This window comes from Rhinichthys klamathensis, unplaced genomic scaffold (genome assembly GCF_029890125.1).
Source record: "Rhinichthys klamathensis goyatoka isolate OS25496 unplaced genomic scaffold, OSU_Roscu_1.1 h1tg000605l_1, whole genome shotgun sequence".
In the NCBI taxonomy this organism is placed as follows: Eukaryota; Metazoa; Chordata; class Actinopteri; order Cypriniformes; family Leuciscidae; genus Rhinichthys; species Rhinichthys klamathensis.
This window is the reverse complement of record NW_026607060.1, coordinates 958,496-977,526: the sequence shown is the minus strand read 5'-3', so window position 1 is coordinate 977,526 and position 19,031 is coordinate 958,496. Positions and strand designations below refer to the sequence as shown.

The window sequence follows — 19,031 nt, the reverse complement described above, 5'->3', positions numbered from 1 at the left end:
TCGATAATTATCGGCTGATTGTACAATATCCCTTACATAACCAGACATAACCAACACTTAAACTAAGGTGACCAGATTTCTGAAAAGGAAACTGGGGACATTTCCAAGTTCAGTGGTCAAAATATAATTGATATCTCACTTGTTATTAAATATTAATTAAAAAATAAATACATTTTTGTATGATTTTGTTTTTTTAATTGTTAATTCCACTTACTATTGTTATGTGGTTTTAATACAATTCACCAAAAACCAATCACAAATAGTAAATAGTAACCATTGCAAATTTCAAAGAGATCATAACAGTATTATAACAAAATTCTGACTTTACAAAAACACATTACAAATATGAAACAAAATAAATATGACAACTTATAATTAAAACTGTTTTTAACAACATTATTATTTTAAACATCTAATTGTATTTAATATATTCATTTTCACCAACTGAAACTTTTTTTTATTTAAAAAAAAAATGTTTTTGCTTTTGGAGGCTATGTTGGTCGGTTGTATAAAACCAGCCAATCGTGTTAGAATGTGTAAATATGTTTTTATCCTGTATTAATATTTCAAATCAAGACTCAATGTAGTGACGTCTCCGCGCTGCAAGACGTCGACCACGCGCACTCTCATGCCCCGGATGTGTTTGTGTGCTCTGTTTCTGCAGAGGAGGAGGAGATGCCACTACCCGTGCAGGTCTTTAACTTTCAGGTAAATCTGCGCCTTTAAATGCTTTATCGTCATCTTCCACACCGCGAGAGCGGGTAGAAGAAGCATACCAAGTTGAAGTACATATGTTTACAATGTTAATTCCTCACCTCTCGCAGCCGTTGTAAGCTGTTAGCTTGTCTAGCATGAGCTCGTAAGTCAGAGCGGCCCTCAGGATGCGACAGGCACTTCTCAAGTTTAGCGGCAGCGCGCGACTATTCGCCCGAGGACCTTGATCAATGTAGTTTCGCCAATGAATACAACCAACAGAGCTGTTTTGGTTTACACCCGAAGCGGTCCAGTTGGTTTTCTCGTGGTTGTTTGTGAAACACTTGGGTAGAAACTTTCTTTAGCCGGCTAAGTGTATGTAGCTAGCTATCTCGTTAGCAAGCAGTCTGTTGTATCAATTAGCCAGTGCTTGAAATTCAGGCTGTCTCTCAAAACATAGTGTGCTGCCTGCCTAGAAAGTATTTCAGTCGTCGTTCAGATGTTCCACACTTACATATGGTGCTGTAAAATACTGTCTAGGTAGGCAGCACACTAGATTTTGAGACAGCCTCCATCATTTGCTTGCAGAGATGAATATAGAACATTGAATATTTCAATTCCAACCACATAATCAAAATGGTTAAACACTGTGGAGCTGCTTACAATTTAAGTGACATTTCCATTTTAGAAACACCAGATACATTCAGCTGTATTTGACTGTCGTAAAAAAAAAAAGTGCATTATAATGTAGTTGATCAAGAATGACAGACCAGGTCTCATTATGCATGATGTAATCTTAAAAAATGTTGGGTGTAGTAAAGTGCATGTGGTGAATGATGTAACCGCTTATTCGAGAGATATTTTGAAGAATCTATAATTGAAAACCTAATAAAATTGACATGGGAGGTGAATTTTGAGGGAACGTTTCCCCTTCAATGTTTTTGGTTGTTACAATCATGCATATGGTAACAAGTATTAAAATGTTGCGTGTACTATGAAGCCAGTGTTTACAAATGTAATCTTGCTGCCACTTCTTTCGTCTATAAATGACTTTCTTTACACCCTCGCTTCTAGAGTACAAACATTGTCCCATTTGGTTGGTTTATATTTTTGTATTAATTTCAACAACTTTGACTTGTTTTTGTCTCGAGGCTGCTGCCGGCCCATTGTGATTTTATAAGCATGCACCTTCTTGCAGGAGAGTTTACAGTCAGAACGGAGAGATGCTGCAGAGCAGGTTCAGGGCAGGATCAGGGAAAGCTTGTATTTGCCAGTCAGATCAGCCTCATCCTCATGGGAAGAGCTGAACTACTTCTGTCAAAGAAGCGTGTCTGACCCGTTCATGGAATTTCACACACGATTCAGTGTGTACAGCTCGAGCTCCTCATCATATTCTCTGGAGGTAACCACACAATGTAGGCAGACAGGATGATGAAGCCATCTGAAAGCCTGGGAGCTAACACTCAGTGTTGTGATATTGTTTTTGTTTCCACACAAGATTTGTTTGGTGGTAAGGGCAAAATGTACCTCAGACCTTCATATATTTTACATGCTCTCGATAGGACTTTTTGTTTATGTCACTTGAAAACATTTCTCCAGTGCAGTGTGTTAAACGCAATGCTTTCTGTATTACCAGGGGTCTGTAGAGCCCATGCAGATAGATGCTGACCCTCAGGAAGACCAGCAGAATGCGCCTGACACCAACTATGTTGTGGAAAACCCGACTTTGGTATGTTGAGTGTTTATGATTGATGGACTCTTGTATCATTTGAAGTGTTTAATGGTCCATACAATTGTGTATTTGCTTCCATAAGTTGTTGTTCGTAAGCAAGCATTATCCTTATTTTTAAATTATTTTTAACAAAATATCCTTCAGAAGCTAAGTTCTTTTGGTGTTTTGATCTTTGATCTTCTTTTGGTAGAGATGCACTGATATAGAAATTCTATAATATTTTGTATTAAAATAAAAAACACATTTAGGCATCACAGCATTATAATTTAAAATATGAAATGTTTTCATTTTGAGATTTGCTAAAGATTACATTTGATTTGACATTACAGTATTACTTTTATTGAACATTTACTTTACCTCAGTGTTATCTTAGTATTATTTTATATACTATTATAGTAATTATAAATATTTTGAATATGCTTTTATTTTTGTATTTTCTGTTTTTATTTAATTTTTTTTTTTAATATGTGCTTTTGCCATTTTTTATATTATTAATTTATTGTTTTGAATTATTTTTAATTAATTTGTCTATTTAGCTTTAATTTATTTATATTTCAGTTTTATTTGATTTTTTAAAGCTTTTCATCTAATATTTGTATTTTATTTCAGTTGACAAAGGCAATTTTTAATTGTTTTAGTTTAGTAGTTTTAGTTTCAACAGTCACAATACTGGTTTACCTTTGCACTTACCTAATGCTCACTGAATTCAAATGTAAAAATTGTGGAAATGAGCATTTTTTTGTGACTTGATTTGTTTTTTTTCGGTACAGGATCTTGAGCAGTATGCCTCCAGCTACAGTGGACTGATGAGGATTGAGAGGCTGCAGTTTATTGCAGACCACTGCCCCCAGCTACGAGTGGAAGCACTGAAGATGGCCCTGTCCTTTGTCCAAAGAACCTTTAATGTTGATGTCTATGAAGAAATCCATCGCAAACTCACTGAAGCCACCAGGCAATTCCAGTTCCATTTCTAACATTTCTAACATAGCATGCATGGCTTTGACTAAGTTTGTACTTAAAATATTTGTCAATCACAGGGACGTGCAAGGTGTCCCTGATGCAGTACCGGAGGGAGCAGTTGAACCCCCTCCTCTCGACACAGCCTGGGCAGAATCCACCAGGAAAAAAGCCCTACTCAAACTGGAGAAGCTGGATACCGACCTTAAGAACTACAAGGGAAACTCCATCAAAGAAAGCATAAGGCAAGGCCAGACTTGATTGTTTCTCTCTTTTTGGTATTAGGGGCTTTCGCACCGGAGGAACCTTTTCATAGTTCCTAGAACTATTGACTAGGGGTGTAACGATATTTGAACCGAACCGAAAAACCGCGATACACCACCCACGATACGTATCGCGATACTCTCATGGCGAACCGAACACGCCCCGCCCCCTGCTGCCCCGCCCAGACCCGGCTCATTGCACCTCATGTGTTATGTGTACACAACGAATACAGGGCTGTTGCCTAACCACCATTAACCACATATAATCGCAATAAGCTCAGTGTTTTGTTACTTTTGATAATAAGCAAGGTGTAATCTTTCAAATTATGTCTATTTGATCACGAAATGCAAACAATAAATGCCGTTTTGGCGCTCTTAGATGTGGCGTGACAGATATCACTGTATGCATGCGGCAGCGCGGAGCGCGATCATCTCTTCCTCAGTTACAGAATAAACATGAATGGACACCCGAAGGTATGTTGAAAGATACAGTATACTTACTGAAAGGCATCATAAGCCGCGTTTCCACCGCAATTACCAGGAACTATTTGTCCCAGGAACTTTTTTCATAGGAACTTTTTTTGCCCCAGAACGGTTGCTCACTGCGTTTACACCGTGGACTAAAGTACCGGGAAGATTAGTCTGGTGACGTTGAACTGCGTGCGACTGCTCCTCCCAGTCTGCGCGTACTTGTTTTGAGTTTTAAGTATTGAGGAGATTCAAAGCTGTACTGCTTTTGTGTGCGATCTTTTGGTTTACTAACGAGGTAATTAACAAAACGGCAGAAAAGAGACGAACACTAATACCAAAGCGTATTCATTTCAGAAAGCTCGTAATGCTAGATATAAAAGTAGACAACGTTTGTTATCAGCTATAGCGGACATGACCGTGAGATGGATGGGACGAACGCGCGCCATCCGGCAGAGAGAACAAGGTAAAATAACCAATCAGCATGTTCAGCGCACAAGTCCCACCCCGAAAGTTCCTGAACTCTGAAAAAGTACTACCTCGCCAGCAGGGACTTTCTGGGGGGGAAATTTTTACCCGGAACTTCATTTAGACCCTGGTTCCTGCAGTGTAAACACACGGAGTACCAGCCCAAAGTTCCTAGTTCCTGGGGAAAGTTCCTGCGGTGGAAACGCGGCTATAGAAATGTTATAAACTCGTGTAAACACTCAATCAGTGTTTCAACAGCGGAAATACGTCAATAAAACGCTTAGTTTTCCACATAGCTTTATATTTACCTCAGGCAAGTCATTCAGTGTCCACAGCTTGCTGGTTTGGTAACTCTTTCACTAAATAAATGCTATATATTAGCCTATATATTATATTTTACTTAACCTGTTTATGATATCTTGATTATTTAATGTATGTTTAAAATAGTTGTCATGAAAATAACAGCAACTGTGTAAATTATTATATAACAATAACAAATTAGAGTAAAACATGTAAATGCAAAAATTGCCTTATGTGCAGTTTACATGTTTTCATACAATTTGTTATTTGAGTGTTGATTATTATTATATCATTTAGGCTAAAAGTCTTGGCTCTGTTGTTAAGCTTTAATGTTATAGTAATGTGCAAGTAAGGGCTGTAGTTTACAGCATTAGCACATAATTTTGTTATCCTTGAGAAACGTTTACTTGTAATTGAATTAATTTAAAGACAAGGACACAATTTGTTCATTAAAGCACTGTTTAATAAAAAATAAAAGCAATTTTAGCTTTCTAAACCCCCCCACCCCACCGCAAATGAACCGAACGGAACCGAGACCTCAAAACCGTGGGACGAACCGAACCGTCAGGTTTGTGTATCGTTACACCCCTACTATTGACGGAAGTACCCGGATTTTGGCGCGTTCGCACCGCAGGAACTAGGAACGATTTTAGTTCTAGGAACTCCTTTTGGAGGAACTAATTTAGCTCCTACTTCAGAGTAGGGTCTAAACCAGCACTATAGGAACTATCCGTGACGTTAGTGTTCGGTGATTGGCCGAACGCACGCGAAACACCAGCATCCACCGTTTTTAAAAAGGCTGTGTAAACACACAGATTATAGCCTATATATTTACTCCAGAAACTAACTCTACGAACATGGAAAACAGTGATAGACGGACCTCTGAACCTTTACGCTGAGGAGGAAATCCAACGCGACTTTGAGGGTACCAAGCTAAACATGATCATGTATTTCTGCTCAGCTAGGAACACTGAACATCAACCACTAATAACTTTTCATTACTGTCTACTTTCTATTTATAACATTTCTATCTAATAACGTATTAGACAGGATTGTTATACAGATCGTAAACTAATGAAAACAGAGAATGCGAGCGCTGGCGTTCTCAGCGCCGTCAAAATAAAGGTCCGCCTCGCCGTTAAATTAAGTCACAACAACAAGCTCGGTTTATGTCACTTCAGAGTTCCTACTGGCAGTGCGAATGCAACCGGGAAAACCATTAGTTCTCGGGGAACCACCCTGGTGGCTAGTTCCTTGAACTACCCGGTGCGAAAGCCCCTATTGACTGTGATTCTGTTCCGTGGCTATTTTACATCTGAATATCTCTTGCTTGTGTTCAGGAGGGGTCATGATGACCTTGGAGATCACTATCTTGACTGTGGTGACCTCAGCAATGCCTTGAAATGCTACTCCCGGGCCAGAGACTACTGCACTAGCGCCAAGCATGTCATCAACATGTGTCTTAATGTAATCAAGGTATGGACGTATTGTCCTCTCTGGCCATCAACTGGTGTGTTTAATGATACACACAGGGCCTAAAACTAACTTTTTGCCACACCTGCCAGTGGTTGGTGACTAAAACAGTTTAGCTACTAAGCTTTATACAATACAGATTGTTTCAAAGCAGCTTTGGCTGTTATTCAGCGGCAGTCAGTTCAGTGTTGATTCAGTTCTGTTGTAAAGATCATCAATTATTAAATTAGTGAATTTCATCTTTAAAGCAGTTCTTCAAAAAATTGTATGTCATCGTCCATCTCAGTTCTCATATTACAGAGTCAGTCAGATCAATAATGTTGTTGAATATTAAGTGTCCCCAACTAAGCAACCCAGAGGCGACAGTGGCAAGGAAACCAAACTCCATCAGGTAACAGAATGGAGAAAAAAAACCTAGGAAGAAACTTGGCTCAGTCTAGGGGGGGGGCCATTTTTCCTCTGGCCAACGAACGAACACGGTGTGATTGTGATTCAGGCTGTTCACAAGATTCACAAGTCAGAATTCAGATCGGGATCGGTAGCATTCAAATATTCATCCAGTTCCTTTTTGCTTGAAGATTGGAGACGAAGCTGGCCATAGGGTCTGTGCAGAGGACCTGTCTGGTTCTTGTGGTCTTTGCTGAGGATCTGTGCTGATGGCTGTCGTGTCAACAAGGCCTTCACAGGGATTGTCTAGTAGACACGGTCTCTGCTGACATTCAGGGCTGCGTTGTGGTCGTGTCTAGGTGCAGGTCCACCATCTGATCTGGAGATGGACCGGATCCGGCTGATTACGGTAACCTCGGGATAAGGATGAGACAGACAGACTAATATTAGCGTAGATGCCATTCTTCTTACGATTTAACAAGTACATCGGGTGTTATAGGAAGTGTTCCCGGTTCTGGTTGACCTAATTTATGCAGCCTAATGATCATTTAACTGATTTGAATGATAGAAATTGATAATGTGTTGTGTATTCCAGGTTAAAGAAATGGGTTTTTACTAGTCTAGATGACAGAGTGTGTCTGCTTCCCGAACAAGGCTAGGAAGACTGTTGCAGAGTTTGGGTGCTAAATAGGATAAGGATCTACCGCCAGCATTCGATTTTGATATTCTATGTATTATCAACTGGCCAGAATTTTGAGATTGCAATAGACGTGAAGGACTGTAATGCGTTTAGAGCTCACTCAAGTACTGAGGAGCTAAACCATTTAGTGCTTTGTAGGTAATTACAAAGATTTTAAAATGTATGTGATGTTTAAAAGGGAGCCAATTCAGTGTTGACAGGGTTAATATGGTCATACTTCTGGTTCTGGTAAGAACTCTAGCTTCTGCATTTTGGACCAGCTGGAGTTTGTTTATTGAGCGTGCAGGGCAACCACCCAGTAGAGCATTACAGTAATCTAGCCTTGAGGTCATGAACGCATGAACTAACTTTTCTGCATTTGTAATTGAGAGCATATGTCGTAGTTTAGATATATTTTTAAGATGGAAAAATGCTGTTTTACAGATGTTAGAAATGTGGCTTTTGAATGAAAGATTGGTATCAAAGAGCACACCCAGATTCCTAACTGACAATGATGACTTCACAGACCAGCCATCAAGTATTAGACCATATTCTAGGTTATTCCGTGCAGAGGTTTTTTGTCCAATAATTTCAGAATTAAGTAGGAAATTACTAGTCATCCAATTTTTCATATCAACTATGCATTCCGTTAATTTTGTGAATTGGTATGTTTTGTCAGGGCACAAATAAATATAGAGCTGACTGAGTATCATCAGTGTAACAATGAAAACTAATGGCATGCTTCCTAATGATATCTCCCAAGGGTACCATCTACAGGGTAAAAAAAAAAGAAGCAACGGTCCTAGTACTGAGCCTTGCGTTACTCTATACCAGGGCTATTCAATTAGCTTCATTCGAGGGCCGGATTATTAAATCGAAAAGTTGAGGTGGGCCAGTGGGTTTAGCTTATTTCTTGAAACATAACAGTATTTACTTGGAAATGTGGTACCCAAAAGTATGCAGATTTATTAGACCATAATAAATAACTTATTTACAGCTATGTACAAATATATGAATTATACAAGATCATAGCTATTGGTAAGAATTATTTTATTAATAATTATTATAGGCTTAAATTAAAATATTCTGACAGTGAGACTTCGTAACCATAGGTAAAACCATGCATGGCTCACTCACACTACCACTGTATAAAAAATGCCTAAACAGGTAAAAATTATACACACAATGAATTATATATTCCTCTACCCCCCTAATAAATCTAATGTAATATAAATGACTGTAACATCAATATAAATATTCCACATTTCTGCCCAAACCATGGTAAATTACTACATTCATGGTAAATGTTTGTAAGGGTGGTAATTAGGGGATTTATAGTCTTCTAACTTCGTTCATGTTTCTGCTATTTACCTCATCAGTCGTGTTGAGAATCCGATTTAAAACTAGTTAAAATCATTGAGTGATTTGTGGTTTGTAACAGAGAGGAGTGTCAGATTGAAACACTTCTCACTGGATGTCGCAACGCTGTTTAATAATAGTGTCCGGGACAGGGAGTAAACGCAACTCCTTTAAGCTTGCGTTCCGTTATCCACTGGGCAGTGCTGCCTAGTTCAAAGTAAACTAGTGAAACAACTGAAAACAGCGCTATTTGTTCTCTATTTGTTGTTATTGACCGAGAAACCGCTTCAGATGATTCAGTGACAGAACGGTCCAAACGAATCCGAATCGTTTCAGACCGTTATGCAAGCGCGTTTGGCCAATTCATGGAAAGGAAAAAATCGAACCAACGAATGATTAATATCGCTGGTTCAGTCGACAGAAATACGGGACACACATAGTAACTGCTGAAATATTCGGCTTGAAAATGTTTCTCTCAGGTCAGTCGGAGCGCTCATGGTACACACACAGTGCGTATAGCCGTCCAGCTGCAGGCGCCACTGCGGCCACGCGCATATCTAACCAAATTTAGCCGCACCACCAGAAAAGAGGAGAAGGGAGGTTGGGGTGCCCTCGGGCCGGATGGAGATGATTGGCGGGCCGCCAATTGAATAGCCCTGCTCTATACTGAACCTGTGATCGATATGATACCTATTCATTTACTGATACAAATTGGTAATGTTCAGATTAGTATGATTTGAACCATGACAATGCAATTCCACTAATGCCAACATAATTTTCGAGTCTATTCAAAAGAATCTTGTGGTCAATAGTATCAAATGCAGCACTAAGATCCAGTAGTAACGCTAATAGAGAGATAAATCCACATTCAGATGTTAAGAGCAAATCATTTGTAACTAATGAGAGCAGTCTCAGTACTATGATAGTCTAAATCCTAACTGGAAATCCTTGCAGATACCATTTCTCTCTAAAGAGGAACATACTTCCTTTTCTAGTATTTTTGACAGAAATGGTAGATTCGAGATCGGTCTGTAATTAACTAATTCTCTAGGATCAAGTACGTGTCCTAATGACAATGATGAATTAATAATATTAAGAAGAGGATCTATGACTTCTGGAAGTATCTCTTTCAGTAGCTTAGGGTATAGGGTCTAACATACATGTTGTTTTTGATGATTTCACAATTTTAGACCATTCTTCCTCTCCTATAGCAAAGAATGAATGAAACTGTTCCACATGGGGTTTATAGCACAATGTCTGATGTGATAGTGTAGTAAACGGTTGCTTGGTTATTATTTTCTCTAATAGCGTCAATCTTGCAAGTAAAGACATTCATAAAGTCATTACTGTTGTGCTGTTTGGAAACATCTGAAGTTGAAGCTTTTTCTCGTTAATTTAGCCAATATATCAAATAAATACGTAGGGTTGTGTTTGTTCTCTTTTAAGAGAGTCAAAAGTAAGCAGATCTAGCAGTTTTTAAGGCTTTTCTGTATGTAATAACACTTTCCTTCCACGAAATGCGATATACTTCTTGTTTTGTTTTCTTTCAGCTGCTGGTATGCTAAGAAGTAGAAACTAATCAGGAAGATTATTTTTAAAGCAATCTTTAGTTGTAGAAGTGATAAGTCTCATATTTCTAACGAGATGGTTTTGCAGCCTTGGTTAATTGGAGTATACATGAGACTAGGGATGGGCATGATTAATCGACGATCGATAATTGATCATTAAGAATTTTGTCGATCACGTTAATTTGTTATCGATTACACTAATGCAGGTTGCGTTGCGTAGTGTGAGTCTTGAAGCAATGAAATGAATTTCACTGTGTGGCAGCAATTAAACATTTTACCACACGGGGCCGGGGGCAATATTTGACACCATACTCAGTTACCTGCGAGTTTCCGTTTTGATTTCAAAAGAAGAATCATGAAGAGAGCGGGTGTTTTCGGCGGCTGGACTGACGGTCACCAGGTTGCGGTCGCTTCTGACCCCAGATCATGTCAGCATGCTTATCTTTCTCAACAAAAATCAGTAGACTGGTGCAGAAGTTGTATGTGAGTTACTAGTTATTTTTTATGAGGCTTTAAGTAGCCTAATTAATTGTTAGGTAGGCTATTCTCTCTCACCCTCTTTCTCGACTCTGTGCCTTGGATAGTTTTGAGTTACATTTTAACAAAACCTGTCAGAGCTAAGTATTATTATGTAATACTTAAGTTATTGTTTAACATGAATCTTTGTTTTATTATTTATTATTTTGGAACAAACGAGGGTCTCTCTCTGTTTAAGAACGCCGGCTCGCATCTGCAGGTTCCGCGGCTTTACAGCACCACAGCGCATATATCTTCAAGTTTAGCCTAACTGACCGTCCAGTTTAACTGCCTCAAGTTGATCTTCCTGTAATAAAGATCTCATCGAGGAAAAACACGCTGTATTTTTGTATTTTCATTGCATTTTTAATTTATAAAAAGTAAAATAAATAATTAATTTTAATATAAAAATAAAATATGAATGATTAATCGAGTCAATCGTTAATTCTCCCGACGATCGACTAAGAAAATTTAATCGAATGCCCATCCCTACATAAGACTAGATAATGATCTGAGATGTCATCGTTCTGCAGCAGAATTTCAATGCCATCAACATTGATTCCATGTGACAGTATTGGATCTGAAGTATGATTTATGACAATTAGTGGGTCCTGACATATGTTGTCTATCTCCAATATAGTTTAGAATGTCTGTAAATGCCATTCCCAATGCATCTTTTTCTTTATCTACATGTATATTAAAATAAAAACAATTAAGACTTTGTCTGCAGCCAGTACTAATTCCGATTGAAAATCAGCAAATTCTTTGATAAAGTCTGTATGGTGTCCTGGGGCCTGTATACAGTAGCCAGTACAGATGTCAAACAGGATTTATCACTTACACTAGATAACGCTACATAAAGCACCATCACTTCAAAATAATTATACTTGAAACTAGACCTCTGAGTACTACTGAAAATATTACTATAAATTACAGCAACACCTCCCCCTTTGCCTTTCAGACATGTTTATAACAGTTATCTTGGAGGGTAGACTCATTTAAAGTAATGTAATCGTCTAGTTTTAGCCAGGTTTCTGTCGGACCCAGCACATGTAGGTTATTGTCTGTAATCATATTATTTACAAAAAGTGCTTTTGTAGAAAGGACACTAAAAACTCAGACAGCAAAAGGAATATTAGGCTGCTGTCACTTTAAGAGCTAATGCACTGATCCAATATACTGATACTGTCACACGTGTTGTCTTTTTCTAAAAAGTTTTTTATTTTTGCTTAATGCTTTAATGCATAAAACCTCTAATTTTTGCCTGCATATAGCAGAAGTCTCTGTTTCAGAGTTGTGAATGTTTTTGGTGCTTATAGCTTGAAAATTCTGGCAATCTCTAACAACTCATCCAAACAACTTATTTTATAGGTTAGCGTTTACCTCCAAAACTGGTCCCATGTACTTAGCTACGTCAGCAAGGCTGAATCCACTCCAGAGATAGCAGAGGTAGGAGCAATCTTCCATCTTCTGCTTTACTGACCTGTGCTATAACAATAGAAAATGACTCTAAAATGTTCATTTTTGTTTGTCTCTGCAATCTAGCAACGAGGAGAGAGAGATAGTCAAAACCAATCTGTTCTAACCAAACTAAAATGTGCTGCAGGCAAGTACATTATATGTATTTCAAGTATATTAAGTGTATTTGTTATTTGACCCATTCTGAATGATACATTTACTGTTTTTAAAATTAATGTTTTATGTATCTATGCGTGTGTGTGTGTCAGTATAAAATCAGTAATTTCTATTAGTCACATTTTCAATTGGTAGTCAATTCCTACGATTTGTCGTGTTTAAAACCTTTTTGAGCATGTGATTTGATATTATCATCATCATCATCATCATCTCTCTTTGGTCACATTAGGATTAGCAGAACTTGCCTCAAGAAAGTATAAACCGGCTGCCAAGTGCTTCCTGCAAGCCTCCTTTGACCACTGCGACTTCCCTGAGGTTGGTGTCATTCTCAACCCTGTTCTAATGCTACAGCAGATATTTCTAGTAATATTACCAATTAAAGTGAAGATGAATGAGAAGCATTTTCTTCCTACAATTAGTAATGAGATGCTCTATTTGCTCTTTAGCTGCTTTCCCCCAGTAATGTAGCGGTGTACGGGGGGCTTTGTGCCCTGGCTACATTTGACAGACAGGAACTGCAACGAAATGTCATCTCAAGCAGGTGAACCTTTTGCTTAGCATGTTCATGCTAGGTGCCTTAATGAGAGTTGGATTGTTACTGGTTACATGTGGATAACCCTCACTTGTTTCATTTTACTCTCCTTTTATTTTCTAGCTCCTTTAAATTATTTTTAGAGTTGGAACCCCAAGTCCGTGATATTATCTTCAAGTTTTACGAGTCAAAGTATGCATCTTGTCTGAAAATGCTGGATGAAATGAAGGTAAGTTTGACATTGACAATGTGCAATTGCAAGATTTATATATATTTTTATGTCATTTTAGTTGGGATATTGTGATTCATAAGTGTTTTATCACTGTTTTATAGGATAATCTCCTCCTAGACATGTATCTGGCCCCTCATGTAAGAACACTGTACACACAAATCAGGAACAGAGCCCTCATACAGGTACGCAAATGGATATGAGGTTTCGGTCAATGCATTTGATTTAGATGCTGAACTTGACTTCTGCTTAATCTGCTTAAATGTTTGTTGCTCTTAGATATCTTGTATCAAAGAGCAAAAAACATTCAAATCAGATTGAGCAGAAGTCAAGTTGAAACTTTTTTTGTTTTGTTTTTCCCTACATTTGATCCTTTAGAGTCATTTGGTTGTTTTTGTTTCTATATATATATATATATATTAGGGGTGGAGCCGAACCCGAATACGGTATTCGGAAAGGTACAAATAACGTGTTTTTTACGAATAGTTATTTTGAACAAATACTTAAAAAAATATTTGTATTCGGGAACAAGAAAAACTTAATATCAAAAAGCTGTGTTTCCTCACAAGACCGCAGTGCATGCACGGATGAGTGAGTTTGAGTGAGTGACTGACGTTCAGGAAGAGGTGACTGACACAGGCTGCTCCACAGACACAGCAACAGAGAGGGCTCGGCTGAGCGAAAAAACACTTAACTGCATCAGTATTTTTGTTGAATAGATTTTTGTACCTTAACTGGGTTCCGGAAGCAGTTTATAACTTTCGGGAAGCGGAGTTTGATCGGGAGATTATTCCATTACGCTGCAGTCGGATGCTCTCATGTTCGCTCTGTTTACGTAGCTCTGTAATTTAGACAATATAGGCTGTTGGCAGAGTAATGTTAACGTTCGGTTAAAAAGGTTAAAAAATGCTTGTGTAGTTGTGTCGAATTGTATGCACTTGTGGGAGTTATATGGTACGCAGACATCCCAAGTCTCTATTGATAGCGGCTCCCTGAAATTAGTTCAAATCTCCCGGAATCTAACGCGCATGCGAGACAGAACATACTGTGCTCCACACCGTGTAGCGCGCGCACGGAAGAGAGGGAGAGAGCGAGAGACCTTGCGTGTGTGCGTTATGAAAGCACGCCCCCCCCCCCCCCCCCCCCCCCCCCAATAGATTTTTAGGCCTATTTTGAATTTTACTCGAATACGAATACAAATACAAATACTTTTCCCCCCTCAACAAATACAAATACAGATACAAATACCGGCTGCTTTGCACACCCCTAATATATATATATATATATATATATATATAAAAATATTTATTGAAAAAACCTTACATTTACATTCTATAGTTTACAAAACTGTTTGTGATCTTTATATAGGTAAAAGCCCAACAAAAAAACAACTGCAATGTTCAGAATATTACTCAAATTAATTCAAATGTTTAAGTTTGCAGGTCATCCCGGTTTTTGATCCTAGCTTGGCATAGTTATATTGATATGAAATGCAGAATGTGAGTTAAAGTTTAAGATGGAATGGTCATAAAATAATATTTCAGGGTTCCTACACATACTTTATAAAAATATGTAATTTGATTTGAGTAATTTCCAGGTCTGGAAAAGTATGGAAAAATATTTGTTTCCCCTATTCAGTTTTCTGAAATATAAAATGAAGAATTCTAAAAAGCGAGTCTCTTAACTTCACTTAACGTAAAAGATCATTTAATTCAAAATGTACATTCCTGTTTGATGACCGTGCAAGATCAAACCACGATTACAGTATCAGAGTGATCCGTCACAGGTGAATATATGCAGGTTATAAAGTGTTAGTCTTTTTTTCCCCTCTTCGTGTATGCGCATGTCATCACTGAGAAAACCAATGAAAAAAAATTTAGAAAATATTTACAGATGATGATTGTTCTATATACCAAATATAATGCTGTATCATTAATGATAAACATGGTCTGAACAATCTGCAGAGAGATTTGGACATTTGGGTCTGGAAAAGTATGGAGTTTTGAAATGGAAAATTTGTAGGAATCCTGATAGTTGCTTTGAAAAGTGTCAGCATAGTTGCACTTACATTGATTAATTTTGTCTTTTATTTCCCATGGGCAGTACTTTAGCCCCTATGTGTCAGCAGATATGAACAAAATGGCTGTGGCCTTTAATACCACAGTGGCAGATCTGGAGGATGAACTGACCCAGCTGATCCTGGAGGGCCTGATCAATGCTCGTATCGACTCCCACAGCAAGGCAGGGCTGCGTTCTCTCATTTGTCACCCTGATACTTACTCTTCTGGAACAACGTTCCCTTTGCCTTTTGCTAATCTAAAATACTTCAGATTTTTTTTTTTTTTTTATCAATACCTTTTTGCATTGAGTGATATATATTTACTGTCAACATTTCTCTCACTTTGTCATTGAGCTTGATCTTGAATGAAACATGCTATGTTACCTATTTTTTGTATCTTAAGGACCGTTATAGAAACAGCCTTTGGTCATTAAAATGCAATAAACTTTGACACATGAGTTGCACCTGTGAATTAAATGTTGTCTCCCTGTTTGTAGATCTTGTATGCCAGGGACGTGGATCAGAGAAGCACAACTTTTGAGAAGTCTCTACAGATGGGCAAAGAGTTCCAGAGACGAGCGAAAGCCATGATCCTGCGGGCAGCTGTGCTTCGTAATCAGATACACGTCAAGGTAACAGGGTCCCCAGGGTAATGTGTCCTCGCTCTGTTATGCTCTTCACCTCACCATCCCCTGACCATCTCCTTCCCCGTCCCTTCAGCATGAGTGTCTCAGAGCACTTACGCTCCTCTGTATTTCTAAGGCAGTAAGTGATCTGCATGAGCTTTGTTGTGGTAAGCGAATGTTAAAGGAATATTCCAGGTTCAATTCAACAGTGCTTTTGTCCCTCCTTTTCTTTAAACAAATAACAAATCTGGGTTACAACTTACCGAAATAAATGGGCCCAGTCCATATCAGCGTTAAAATACTTACTGTTTCAAAAGTATGACCACAAGAAGTAGACAGTATGCAATGCATTAAGATGATTTTTAACTTCTCTTTGTGAAATGACACTTCTTTTCAGAAGTTTGGGGTCAGTAAAGAAATAAGTTTTAAAGAATGTAATACTTTTATTCAGCAAGGACACATCACATTATTAAAAAGTTAGAGTTAAGGCATTAAATAATGTTAAATAAACAACTTTCTATTCATCAAAGATTCCTGAAAAAATGTATCACTGTTTTCACAAAAATATTAAGCAGGACAACGGTTTTAAACATTGATAATAATTAGAAATGTTTCTTGCGCAATACATAATCATATTAGAATGATTTCTGAATGATCATGTGACATTGAAGAGTGGAGTAATGATGCTGAAAATTCAGCTTTGATATTACAGAAATAAATTACATTTTAAAATATATTCAAATAGAAAACTATGGAAGCTTGTTTCCGCCACTGAATAAAAAAATTATAATAATAATTGCAACTTTTTATCTCACAATTGCGAGATATGAAGTCAGAATTGTGAGAAATAAAGTCGCAATTGCGAGATATAAAGTCGCAATTCTGAGAAATAGTCGCAATTGCGAGATATAGTCGCAATTATGAGAAATAAAGTCGCAACTGCGAGAAAAAAGACAGAATTGAGACTATCTCGCAATTCTGACTTTATAACACATAATTGCGGGTTTATATCTCGAAATTCTGACATCTTTTCTCAGAATTGTGAGATCGCAATTGCGAGTTATCAGGCCAATTTTAAGGGAGAAAAAGACTGACTTTTTCCCCTCAGAATAGTTTATATCTCACAATTATGACTTTACAACACGCAATTTTGACTTTATATCATGCATTTCTGACTTTATAACACGCAATTGCGACTTTATATCAATCAATTCTGACTTTATCTCGCAATTCTGACTTTACAACACGCAATTGCGACTTTATTTCACGCAATTCTGACTTTACAAAACGCAATTGCGACTTTATATCAATCAATTCTGACTTTATAACACACAATTGCAACTTTATATCATGCAATTCTGGCTTTATATCTCGCAATTGTGAGAAATAAAGTCAGAATTGCGAGATGTAAACTCGCAATTGTGAGAATAAAAGTCAGAATTGTATATACACACAACCATTCAAAAGTTTGGGGTCAGTTCGATTTTTATTTATTTTTTTCTCACCAAGGGATTTATTTGATAGAAAATAGAGTAAAAACAGTAATATTGTGAAATATTATTGCAATTTAAAATAACTGTTTTCTATGGAAGCTTGTTTCCGCCACAGAATGAATTAAATTTTTCAGGTCTATGCTCAGTGAATAAATGGATTATAAATACAGCGTAAATATAATTTAGTACCATAAAATCTCCTAAAAATACAAAATATAAAATAAAAATATTATCGAATTAAAATGTAGTACATTAATTTCATTGAAATAAAAAAAGAATCTGTCATTTGACCGACGCGTGAAGAGCACCAGAGGGTTAAACCCTAAAACAAATGTCAAAATTGAAGAGAACAACTTTACTGCAAACAGTGCAAGTTTTAACTGAAAAAAAATAAGCTTTACATTTCCACTGTTAACCATGACCTCAAATTTCACCTCATTTTTTAAAAGTCTTTTTACTTTTTAATCTTCACAAATGCTGTCAATTGAGCTTTAACTTGTATTGAACCTGGAATATTCCTTTAAAGCAGTCCACTAGCCTGTCATTGCTCTATTACCCGTCTAGCAGTCAACTGTTCAACTAGATGCAAGTTCCTTTAAGTTCCAATGACAAGAATAACTGAGCTCTCTTCAGCTTTCTTAAGGTTCTGTTCCCAGAAAAGAAGCTAAAAGAATCGGAGACACATAAACATTCAGATGTTTCAGTTACACCCCTAGTCTTCATCCCTCTCGGTCACCCTGTCATTCTTCATGAACATCAGCATGCGTTTCCTTCTCAGTCTGTTTTTCTCGCTCTACATGATGCTTCACACTGATTCCTCTGATTCCTTTCACAGTCCCCTCCAAGAGAAGGCAGTCAAGGGGAGCTCACACCTGCCAACAGCCAAACACGAATGAGCACCAACATGTGAAGACTCGACCAGATGCCTCTCCAAGGAAAGTAAAGTACACGGGGCCACTGCCGCATCTTAGGCCCCTGTTTAGAAATCAATTATTTCCCTGCTGAAGAGAGAAAAATCACAATCTAAAGACTTTATTTAAGTTGGGAAGAAGATATCTGTTGTCTGTATTAAAGACAAGCACACCCTGTTGCTCAAATGAAAAGGAAAAATAGATAAAAAGAGAAATGCGGCACTTAAGCTGTACTGGCCTGTTGTTCTTTGTAAAGGATGCACTTTCCTCTGTATCTTGTGACAAACCTTGATTACACATTGAGAAACCTCATCACAAAACATGCTTTTAAAATAAACATACATTCAAAAAGATGATTCAACCTGGAAAGGCTCTTTCTCCATCCGTTTCTGATGAGATTTAGGTGGTGGTGTTGCAGATAAAAATGCAGTTACACTGACTTTAACACTCTTTATAGCGATTTCAGCCTCATCTCTGTTTAATAACATTTAGTTATTTCTCTGTTGTATTGTGTTCTGATTGTTACTCCAGTGAATCATCCAGCTGGTCAGTGACGTAAAACAAAGGTAGACTTTACTTGCTTTTATGGCCTTGAATAAACTACACAGAAACGTTTAGAAACCGTGCAGTTTTTTGGTCATAATTAGAGCAAAATTCCCAAACCATTACTGTAAGTATAAGAA

General features: G+C 37.6%; 1 protein-coding gene across 2 annotated transcripts; it reads left to right on the top strand.

The window, feature by feature from the left end:
* Positions 1-615: 615 nt before the first annotated feature.
* gps1 (G protein pathway suppressor 1) lies at positions 616-18,704 on the top strand. Of its 2 annotated transcripts, none has more exons than XM_056240624.1 (14): positions 616-708; positions 2,330-2,422; positions 3,196-3,377; positions 3,463-3,627; positions 6,222-6,357; positions 12,235-12,312; positions 12,409-12,469; positions 12,728-12,813; positions 12,945-13,039; positions 13,154-13,259; positions 13,364-13,444; positions 15,363-15,500; positions 15,816-15,950; positions 18,273-18,704. In XM_056240624.1, the coding sequence occupies exons 1-14, from the start codon at positions 676-678 to the stop codon at positions 18,345-18,347; spliced, it is 1,464 nt and encodes a 487-aa protein (XP_056096599.1). In that variant the 5' UTR covers positions 616-675; the 3' UTR covers positions 18,348-18,704. The 2 variants fall into 2 exon arrangements, with proteins under 2 accessions (XP_056096599.1, XP_056096598.1); XM_056240623.1 differs by having other exon boundaries at positions 15,816-15,967.
* The last annotated feature ends 327 nt before the right edge of the window (positions 18,705-19,031 follow it).

What these genes read in the sequence shown, in the direction of transcription:
- gps1 (XM_056240623.1), top strand. Translation starts at nt 676, where the DNA reads ATGCCACTACCCGTGCAGGTCTTTAACTTTCAG. An exon ending in TGCAGGTCTTTAACTTTCAG is followed by an intron (nt 709 to 2,329) that starts GTAAATCTGCGC and finishes CTGTATTACCAG; the next exon opens with GGGTCTGTAGAGCCCATGCA. An exon ending in GGAACAGAGCCCTCATACAG is followed by an intron (nt 13,445 to 15,362) that starts GTACGCAAATGG and finishes TCCCATGGGCAG; the next exon opens with TACTTTAGCCCCTATGTGTC.